At 40.3% G+C, this 11,519-nt stretch overlaps 1 protein-coding gene across 3 annotated transcripts; it reads right to left on the reverse strand.

Moving 5' to 3' along the window:
* Positions 1-1,879: 1,879 nt before the first annotated feature.
* Positions 1,880-11,188, reverse strand: LOC111409088 (glutamate receptor 2.7-like). Of its 3 annotated transcripts, none has more exons than XM_023039008.1 (5): positions 10,857-11,188; positions 9,224-10,494; positions 8,802-9,117; positions 2,672-3,069; positions 1,880-2,433 (listed from the first exon to the last, which is right to left on the reverse strand). In XM_023039008.1, the coding sequence occupies exons 1-5, from the start codon at positions 11,155-11,157 to the stop codon at positions 2,026-2,028; spliced, it is 2,694 nt and encodes an 897-aa protein (XP_022894776.1). In that variant the 5' UTR covers positions 11,158-11,188; the 3' UTR covers positions 1,880-2,025. The 3 variants fall into 3 exon arrangements, with proteins under 3 accessions (XP_022894776.1, XP_022894775.1, XP_022894774.1); XM_023039007.1 differs by having other exon boundaries at positions 9,224-10,497; XM_023039006.1 differs by having other exon boundaries at positions 9,224-10,503.
* Positions 11,189-11,519: the final 331 nt, after the last annotated feature.

The raw sequence follows: 11,519 nt of genomic DNA on the forward strand, positions 1-11,519 counted from the left end.
GAGGAAAATGAGTCACTATTTATAGACTAGGTTACCATTAATGACAATGACTTTTGGAGTTTTTCATCTTTTTCCTATGTGGGACAAATTCATTTTTCCTACATAAACTCCCTTTTGAGTAGCACACTTTGAACCTCAATTTCTCATTCACCCGAGCATCATCTTTGGCAAGTAAGCATATGATTTCGATGCACTCACGGAGGAGAACACAAATCAACTTTCATCTTCCAAATTGAACAACTGGGTCCCACTCAAAACTCGTTCCAAAGTCGGCCCATAACTCAGTTTTTTTTTTTCCAACATTTCAATTGTCCTACTCCTATAGATGTTTTATACGAATATGGAGCAGCATACCCTGCTGCCTTCGAAATTCATGTTCCAGATTCGATTGGCTTACTTTTTAACTAGATTTACAGAGAGAAGGGGTAATGGGTTGATGAATCTTTAATTTTTATAAATCGTTTATAAACATGCGACGAACATATGCTACTAGATATAGAAGGAGTATTATTAGACGAAATAAAATATTTGGCTTGGTGCAGTTAAGTTTCATTTTTTGTTTGGTTTCTTTCTGTAAAATGAAAAATGTACTAATTTGGAAAAGTTGTGTCTGGATCAAACACAATTTTCCAAGTAGGAGATAGCTTGAAAATTGTTCTTCTTGGTAACTTGTTTTTGTAGCTATAGGTTAATAGATTACCTTAAACGATGCAAAATGTAATAGGTAGATGAAAGCAGATTTTGAATTTTCCATGGAGCTTCAGCCACTGTCTAATGGGAATTATCTCCTTTTATGTTTACCATAGGTTCAATATCTTCCATATTTTCTTTCTTTTCTGTATAAAATTTCTCCTGAATTGTATCATTGACCATTTAGTGTAGCAATTTAATAACATAAAATAGAAATAGAAAAAAAAATGAGATAATTGATTGCATAGTGACAAATAGAAAAAAAAATGAGATAATTGATTGCATAGTGACAAACGAGCTTTGACTTAGACTTCTATTTCTATTGTTGGTGAATACTGTACCATTTATGTTAACAGACAAATTAAATCAATACGACACTCTCAAGTGTATAATCAAGAAAAGGCGAGACAAATATGGAGAAAATATCTAAAATATAGCAATTAATTAGATTTTCTAATTTTGAAGTAAAAGCATCAACATATTATTAGAACAATCATGATTTATAAAATCAATAATCAAACTTGGGGACTATCCTAATAGTCAAACTTGAATTAACGAGTTTTGCTGGGGCTGAGCGACACTATTTGATTCACACCTTACAAAAGATATATCTAAAGAAGGAAAATAACTAATCAAACCAGAAGCTTGGATTACTAAGGCACCCTCTGTCGATAACTTAGTTGTTATTCTTTATATGAGTTGTACATCGATGAAAGAAGCAAGACTTTTACAAGGGAAAATAAACAAATAGGCAAAACAAATCAAAATTTTGAGACATACTGCAAAAGCATCTTACCTCCGAGGACGTCACCAGATGGGCTGGTGGTCCTCTATTTATTTATGATATTGTGATTGGTGAATTTTTTGTTTTTATGTCAAGACAGTTAATTCCATATTTTAGTAAAAGTAATGTCAAATATTTTATTACATTGTGATAATTAATTATAGAACACAATGAATATTAATGGCAGGTCTAAATCTAGCTAGTGTTACACGAGACATGTCATGTCACAAGGTAAGTAAAACTCATGCAAATAAGTAAATATCGATGATATACGATAGTTTGTATTCTATGAAGTCGTTTATCTAACAAGGACCAAATTATGCTATAAGAAACGCAACATCATTTTGATTGATTCAGGAAATTAATGCATGTGGGAAGTGGGAACTATGAAGCCTGGGAGGGAGGATGATCCGTACAAAAAAGCCTTTAGATTTATTCATATGCAGCTCATTAATTTCTTGATCATTGAAAACTTTCTATACAATAAATAAATGGGAAAAATGAGTGTACAAATTAAATATGGATAGATGGCCTAGTTAGCACTCCAGGCCTCACTTTTCGCTGACAATATTGGTTAAATTATTCTGTCTCTGAATAATGGATGCCCCAAAGTATCCTGGGTAAAATCTTGCATGGCATTCAACTAAAAGAAATGCCGCCCATCTTGAAATCCTTCTATACATCAGCGAAGATTGTATAGAGTCATGAATCGACCATCGTTTACGAATTACACGAACAACTATGATCAAGAATACAATTGCAGTAGTCACACTTGATACAATTAGCGGACCCGAAAAATGTGAAAGGTATAAACTTAGGTCATCCATGTGTTGATCTGATGAGGAGCTATCTGAGAAGAAAAGGAAACGCTCTTCCAGGTGATTTATCTCCCCTCTTTGTTTCATATTTAGAATTGCTCTCGATATATCAGCATTTAAACTAGAACCCTTTGGGAATACCTACAAGAAAACCAAAATGGATCTGGATTTAATAACACTGAATAATGTAAGCCCACAAAACTTTGCAAGTAAAAATCAAGGTTAAAAAGAACAACTCCAAGGAGTGGTGGTGTCAAAATTTGTAAATAAGGCATGTGGCACGAGCAGTGCTTGGTCATCTCAAAATTAGGCTGTATTGGTCTGGTTTACAACTCCACCTTGAGAGTGCAACTTAATTTAACTTGGATTTGCATCTTACATAAGCAAGACCGCCAACTTGAAGGCTTGGTTTTGCAATGACAAATCGTTTGCTATTATTTGCAAGGAAAAGTTTGGCGTGTGGACTGATAAAGAAGGCTGCCGCAATTTGCTTCTTTTCGAAAGCTTCCTTGTAGTCACTCAGAGAACCAATTTTCTTGAGGTTCTCTTCCTTGAATTTCAAAGTATCCGTCAAATATCTTGGGATGAAACCCTCCTCATTGCATCCAACAATTGCATTAGTTTTCTGAAGATAATCAACCTCTACTATTGATGGTTGGAGCCTCGGCACTGTCATCATAGAACTTAGGACAGCAGTATAAGATGCTGTCACAATCATAATCACAAATAACCATACTGTGAGAACAAATCGTGACAGATTATTTTTGATAGATTCCCCTGCACGAGCAAGTTTAGCAATCTTATTAAAAGTGTTAAGAAAAGTATAAATTTTATATAATAAACTCTTGCTGTCTATATTACAAAATAGAAGACCTTGCCCCCGTTTGGCCCCCCATTCTTAGCTAATTTTAATGGATAGAATAATGTTTTTTCGAAAAATGTGTGGTTGAAAAAGAATGAAATTTTTTTGATTTGTGTGTAATATTATTTTATAGAAAATTGTGTGGTTGAAAATAAGAGAAAGAAAAAAAAAGAATGAGATAAGAATGGGGCCAAACGGGGGCCTTATTTATAGGGTTACTAATAACTCTAAAAGGAAAAATTATGCAATAATTTGATAAATACCACCCTAGAGTGCTGTAGATTTTAATGGAAAAAAACAAGGAAATCGACTGTGAAAAGAGACTTGTATTAATGGAGAACGTTCCAATTACAGCAAGAAAGAAAACAAAACCAAATTAAAGATGACCGTTAGAGGTCGTATGACAACCAACCTTACTGAAATATCCTTTTTGCATGCCTCTCTCTCCCCAACCCTTTTTCTATTTATAGACTACTACTAACCGAATTGACTCCTCACTCTTTATTCCTAACAGAATTTGTTATTTGTTACTGCCCCTCCCCCCTCTTCCCTATTCTTCTAGAATAGGTATGCTTAATTGGGGGCTTATCAATTCCCCCCCCCCCCTCCCCAAATCAGCCACCTTGTCCTCAAGGTGGAAGGTAGGAAATTGATGAGCAATGAGACTGTGAGGTTCCCAGGTTGCTTTCAGTGGTGATAATCCTTTCCACTGAATCAACACTTCCAAGCCTTCTTTTACTGGCCTTACGCCAATCACAGTTTCTGGTTCCACTAGCAATTCCCAGTCAGCCCCCAAGTTGTGAGGTAAGGGAGATGCCAGCTGATGTTGCCCCATGGCCTTTTTTAGTTGTGAAACATGAAACACCGGATGAATTTGTGTCTCAGGTGGTAATTTCAAACGATAAGCAACCTTTCCCACCTTATTTATAACTGTAAACGGTCCATAATAACGGGGGGCAAGTTTTTTGTTGACACGGTGAGCCAGAGTCTTGCGACGATAGGGGCGCATTTTCAAGTACACCTTGTCTCCAACCGAAAATTCCAGTGCCCTCCTACTCTTGTCAGCCGTGATTTTCATCTGCTGCTGGGCACGATGTAAATGTACTATGAGCTCCTCCAAAAGTTTATCCCTTTCGGCTAACTGTTGGTCCAAGGATGATACTATAGTTGACCCTTTCTCAAAACGCAGCAGAGGTGGAGGGTCTCTTCCATACACTATGTGAAAAGGGGTACGTTGTGCTCCCACATGGAATGAGGTATTGTAAGAATACTCCGCCCAAGGTAAGAAGTGATGCCACTCCTTTGGTCGGACTGAAGAAAAGCAACGTAAATATGTTTCCACCCCTCTATTTACCACTTCCGTCTGTCCATCCGTTTGGGAATGATAGGCTGAGCTATGTCTGAGTTTAGTCAGCTCACACCAAAACTTGCTCAAGAATACCTTGTCTCGGTCGGAAATGATTGAGTGAGGAATCCCATGAAGCCGAACCACTTCCTTTACAAAGGCAGTTGCCACAGATGGTGCTGTGTATGGGTGTTTGAGACCAATGAAGTGTGCATACTTGCTCAAGCGATCAACTACTACCAAGATTGAATCAAACCCTTCCGACTTTGGTAGGCCTTCTATGAAATCCATAGACACGTCTTCCCATATTTTCTCTGGTATAGGAAGAGGCTGCAACAGCCCGGCAGGAGCCAAGGTGGAGTACTTATGCTGTTGGCAAACTTCACATGCGGCCACATATGCTCTTATGTCTTTTTTCATCCCAATCCAATGGAAAGTTGCTGCCACCCTTTTGAAGGTTTTAAGGAAACCCCCATGTCCCCCAATCTTACTGTCATGTTCATCTTGTAGAACCACTAAGATAAGTGATGATTCCCGAGGTAAAGTGATTCTGTCTTTGTATAACAAAACTCCTTGAATGTAGGTATAACCTGGATAAGACGACGGATCAGCCTTTATAGAAGTTATAATGCGGCTCAACATCAGATCTTCTTCTGCAGCCTTTGTCACTTCCTCCATCTGCAGGCCACAAGAAATGCTAAGGGTCATCAAGGTCGTGGCTGCTCCTTTTCTTGACAGCGCATCTGCTGCCCTGTTCTCCAGCCCGGCCTTGTATTCTATAGCCATGTCAAACCCCAACAACTTCGTGAGCCATTTTTGATATTCTACGTTTACTAAGCGCTGTTCAAGAAGGAATTTGAGACTCTTCTGGTCTGTCCGGACTACAAATTGTCTTCCCAGCAAATAATGCCTCCACTTCTGTACAGCCAACACAATTGCCATTAGTTCCTTTTCATATATTGATTTATTCTGGCTCCTCGGTGGAAGGACTTGACTAAAATAAGCAATGGGTTTCTGATTTTGCATCAGGACAGCCCCTACTCCTTGTCCAGATGCATCCGTCTCAATCACGAAAGGCTGTGAAAAATCGGGAAGAGCTAGCACCGGAACCCTCACCATTGCCTGCTTTAATTTTGTAAATGCTGCTTCTGCCGCCTCATTCCACCCAAAATTATCCTTCTTCAATTGCTAAGTTAATGGCCATGCTATCTTACCATAGGTTTCGACAAAGCGTCAGTAGTACCCTGTCAACCCTAGGAAGCCTCTTAATTCCTTCAAGTTTTTTGGCCGCGGCCATGCTTTCATTGCCGCTACTTTAGACTCATCCGCCGCTACTCCTTTCCCTGAAATAATATGCCCCAGATACTCTATCTCTTTCTGCCCAAATAAACACTTCTTTTTGTTCGCATAAAGCTGATTTTCCACTAGGATCTGTAGAACCATACGTAGGTGACCCCTGTGCTCCACCTCGGTTCGGCTATAGACTAGGATGTCATCGAAGAAGACCAACACACACTTCCTGAGCAGCTCTCTGAAGATGGAATTCATCAAGGATTGAAAAGTGGCTGGTGCATTCATCAAACCAAAAGGCATGACGAGAAATTCATAATGGCCTTCATGGGTCCGAAAAGCAGTTTTCGGAATATCCTCTGCTCTTACTCGGATTTGATGGTATCCGGACTTAAGGTCAATCTTTGAGAACACCGTCGCCCCATTCAACTCATCCAGCAGCTCATCAATACCCGGAATGGGAAATTTGTCGGGGACAGTAGCTTTGTTTAATGCTCGGTAATCCACGCAAAATCTCCAACTTCCATCTTTCTTCCTGACCAAAAGCACAGGACTTGAAAACGGACTTGTGCTTCGCTGTATAACTCCTGCTGCCAACATTTCCTGCACCAGCTGTTCGATTTCATTCTTCTGGAAATGCGGGTATCGATAAGGCCTCACATTCACCGGCGCAGCACCAGGTTTCAAGATGATTGCATGATCTTGAGATCTCTTAGGAGGCAGCTGGATGACATCCTTGAAGACCAGTTGAAATTCCTCCAACATTTCGGTAATACTTGCTGCTGGTTGCGGCTGAGTAAATTTTGAGCCGATGGTAATGGTTCCCAATTCCAGCAAAAGTCCTTCTCCCTGTTCCTTAAAGGCCTTCCACATCGTTTTCAGTGACACGGGAGTCCTGCTGAGGCTGGGATCCCCCTGCAATGTTATTTTCGTCCCAGCCACGTCGAAAGACATGGTTAGACTCTTCCAATCCACCTGCGTCCTTCCCAACTTCTGAAGCCACTGCATCCCCAGAATAATATCAGAGCTGCCCAACTCTAGGGGTAAGAAATCTTCCTCTATCAATAGCCCTGGTAGTTTCAAGGACACCCTTCGACAAATGCCTTCCCCTTTTACTGTCATGCCGGTTCCCATGATCACTCTGTATCCTGCCGTGCCCGACAGCGGCAACCCCAGCTGTTGAACCATTTCAGCTGAAATAAAATTATGCGATGCCCCACTGTCCACCAGTACTACCACCTCCCGCTGTCCAAGCCTTCCCCTCAATTTCATGGTGCCCGGCGCTGTGAGGCCCACCACCGAATTTATTGACAACTCCACTGGCTGTCCCGGGCCCATGGCGTCAGTTTCGGCGAAACCCAGGTCCCCATCAGCCTCGACGTCGCCGGCGTCGAGTTTGCCGTTCTGCCCAGTTTCCGTTTGTTCATCGCTTCCTTCAAACTCGCGAGTCAGCAGGACTTGTAACTCTTTATTCCTGCACCGGTGCCCGACTGTGAACCGTTCATCACACTTAAAACACAAACCCTTCTCCCTCTTAATTTGGATCTCTGAATCTGAAAGGCGTTTGAAGGCTGCTGGATTTTTGGGGACAAAATTAGGGCGCTGTGGAAGTATATTTACTGGGATCGTGTTTCTATTTTGCTTGAGTGTGCCTTGGGGCGGGTTGGGGCTCTGATATGGAATACTTTTGGGCTTCGTTGGACCGGGGCCTTGGTGGGTAATTAGGTTCCGGTCCTCAACCATTTGGGCCACCTCCATAATCTGCTCTAGGCCCAAAGGTCTCAGTAATTGAACTTCGGCCCTGATTTCCGCCCTGAGTCCATTAAGAAAGCTGCATTCCATCACCTCCTCTGAGATTCCCAATAATGGCGAGGCTAGAGTTTCAAATCGCCGGCGATACTCCCTTACCGTCGTAGTTTGCCGGAGAGACAAGAACTGGGCACATAAGGATCCCTCCTGTGAGGGTCGAAATCGCCTGAGCAATTGTGCCTTCAGATCTTCCCACGTTTTCACCGGTCTCCGCCGCTCTTCCCACTGGAACCAGGCCAATGCCTCGCCGTCGAAACACACCGCCGCGGCTTCCAGCTTCTCCTCCTCAGAGAGTCGATTGACGCTGAAGTATATTTCCACCCTGAACACCCATCCGTCTGGATCGTTCCCTTCAAATACTGGCATCTCCAATCGCCGTATGCGTGGCTCCCCCCTCCATTCACTACCAGCACTTCCCCCAACGAATTGGTTACTGCTGGGTCGCGATTGTGTTAACCCAGACTCGACAGACAATGTTGGTGACTTCTCACTGGTTATTCCCTTCTCCTTTCGTTCCTTCTCCTAAGTGTCCCATTTCCGCATGAGCACTTCGAACCTTTCTATCATCCCCGCATGCATTAATCTGAATTCTGATTGAAGTGAACCCAATCCTGCCTGAAGTTCCTGATAATGGTTCTCCACCCTTTGTTCTAGTTCACCCACGCGATCTGTCAACGTCATGGTTGTACTGCTCTGATACCAAATTGATAAATACCACCCTAGAGTGCTGTAGATTTTAATGGAAAAAAACAAGGAAATCGACTGTGAAAAGAGACTTGTATTAATGGAGAACGTTCCAATTACAGCAAGAAAGAAAACAGAACCAAATTAAAGATGACCGTTAGAGGTCGTATGACAACCACCCTTACTGAAATATCCTTTTTGCATGCCTCTCTCTCCCCAACCCTTTTTCTATTTATAGACTACTACTAACCGAATTGCCTCCTCACTCTTTACTCCTAACAGAATTTGTTATTTGTTACTGCCCCTCCCCCCTCTTCCCTATTCTTCTAGAATAGGTATGCTTAATTGGGGGCTTATCATAATTACACAAGTAACAAATAAGGAAAATAATACTATATAATTGAAAAAATATAATAAAAGATTATTCTAGACAATATTTTCATATTCCGTATCTTTAACAAAAAGAAAGAAGATTTTCTCATTCAAATATCAATTTTTTGATTTTAAGTTGAGACTTACTTTGCGCAAATGAGAGAAGAGTGACAGAAAACCAAAGCATAGAACCAATTATCTGAGGAAAAGAACCTCCAAACTCTGGATTGTCATTCGCGTGCTCATTTAAAAAGATAATGGCTCCAGTGGACAAGCTTAATGCTGCCATCACCACCCACAATTTCCATTCGAAGGCGGTCACAACAATGAATATTGAACTTCTCAAATCCTTTTTTGCAGGTACCACCATAACAATTTCACAGTCCATATAAGGCTGTGAAAAATCAGCATAATCATATCTATCGTCCAGTATAGTCATGTCTGCAACTACTGCATCCAATCTCTAATTAAAGAAAAAAAAATGGAGTTATATGGTTGAAGGACCTAGTAAGAAAGAACTTAGGTGAAATTTATCATCAAGCAAAGCGAAAAGGTTTAAGAACCCTTACTTTATTATAAACTGCAATCAACATCTCATCGTAAGTGCCATTACATGGAACAAAATCATAAGGAAAAGGATATCGAAGTAGATTAACTGCGGCTTTAAAAACTTCAACTGAAAATCCTCCGAAGTATGTTATCTTCTTTTCTTCATCATACATGATGCTGACAAACTCTTGGACAGCAGCCCGTACAGGAACTCCAATTTTCACTTTCCTTTCCTTGGGAACTGTTTGCACACCTCTTGGCCAGTGAACTAAATCCAATTCCTTAGGCATATTAGTATTTCTTCTAGTCCCCTTTCTCTCCTGATCTCCAAGATCCATTGAGAAGCCAAGCTCTGGTGACGACAATGCTATTTCTGTATAAATTTTCCCAGTCACACTAATGATCTGAAAGGTACTTGTTTGCATTAATTTTCCATTCTTGAAGCTGATTTTTCCACTAAGACCTTCAAAATCACTTGAAGAGAGATGATTTATCAGTCCACTTGAGTTTATTTTCCCTTTAGAATGTTCCATAGCTTTTGCAATGGCCCATGTAGCATCATATGCTCGAAGAGCATACATGCTTGGATATGGATGTTCTTCTTCAGGATATGTTGATCTGAACTTTCTTCGAAACTTGACACTGAAGTCCTGGAAAGGCTTGCCTTTTTCCTCATCATTCGTCTTAATTCCAATGATCCCTTTCATGTTTTGGATGACAGACTGCTCCATAGATTCAATTAGGTTAACAATATCATCGTACACAATCCAAACATAACCTTTTTCCATGATTCCCACTTTTTTGGCCTTCTCAAAAAGAACTGTAGCAAACTCCAATGAAGACTGCACAAGTACAAAAATCCCACTGCTTTTGCTTCTGAGTTTATTCAGCTCTCCTTCAATGAAGGCCCCAGGTTCAGGGAGAGAAAATAAGGAAGGAAATACAAGATCGAGTTCGACATCATAATTATACGGTTTCAGTGAGGCAGAAAGTTGTTTTGTGAGTCTGGAATCCGCATAGAAGCTATTGCTTTGTTCATATATGACCGTGACTTTTTGCAATCTAAATTGCGCAATTATTGCAGCAGCGCACTGCATTCGAGTGCCAATATCAGTATTCAGCTGAAAAACGGATGGTGGTTGAGGAAGAAGTAGTGATGGAGAAATGGCTGCTGAGCCAATTGTGATTATGGGGGTGTTGGCGACTTCTTCAAATTTTGTGACTAGAGTTGCTTCTTCCAATGTCAATGCTGCTACAATCCCTTGTACTTTTTTTAGCTTGATAAGCTCAACTGCTGCAACTTCAAATGGGATTTGTAACTAGGACATTTTTATTGGATAATATTTTGGGAAATATTTTTAGCAAATTAAACCCAATCAAAGTCAAGCTTTATTTCTACCACATATTCAAAATCAATTCATTATAATTCACAAGTTTTGTGGTCCCATCACTATTCCTCCTAGAAAATTTCCAAAAAGTTATTAATTATTTCCTGAAACCTCGTAAAGGTTTTAGCTTTCTCAGAAAGTTAATAGAAATAAAACAATAAATACTAGCTCGACTTATCTATTAACTGGAAACGGACAGAATAATAAATTTCAAGAATCAAGAAACCTCAACAAATCATTAAAACATGGTGAGCAGAAACTTTACCGGTGGAAGCTGCTCGAGCTGACTTTCCATGTAAATCTTTAATGTGCAAAGCCAGCTTTGAACAATTCGACAACTGATTAAAGTCATTGACAGCCATTTGAATGGCAATTTTTTGCTCCTTGCCAACGCGAGAACTTTGATCAATCACACTCCCTATCCTGCGAATTCTATGAGGATGATCCACTTGACAATTGCTGCTTTTATTATTTTCTCGTGCTATAGTGTGATTGAGTACAGCAGAGAAGATGCACAGGAAGAATAGAAGATGACAGATTTTTCTATGCAAAGTGTTTTTTTCCATGTAATCGCTGGAGAGGAAAGACTGTCTTGGAGCTCCTTAAAGCTTTATGGACTCTAGTCGTTTATTAAATATTTATAATATAGTACATGTAGAAGAATCTTAATTGACGTGAGCCGATTCAAACAGAAAATGACAAAAATGGATGTTTAACTGTTTAACAAAAATGGCCCCCTTGTCAACTAAAGAAAAAAAAAACAATTGAACCCCAACCTTAACGGTTCTTCGCCATCCTGCTCCTGGAGCATTGTGAGAAAGGTTAATCGTGGGATGTATCCTAACAGGTTAGAAAACAAGAGCTGCTTGTACATTAATGCTCACAAAGAGTCTCAATCTATGTTTCAGGAATCGAACCTAGCAAAATT

Source organism: Olea europaea, chromosome 14 (genome assembly GCF_002742605.1).
Source record: "Olea europaea var. sylvestris chromosome 14, O_europaea_v1, whole genome shotgun sequence".
In the NCBI taxonomy this organism is placed as follows: domain Eukaryota; kingdom Viridiplantae; phylum Streptophyta; class Magnoliopsida; order Lamiales; family Oleaceae; genus Olea; species Olea europaea.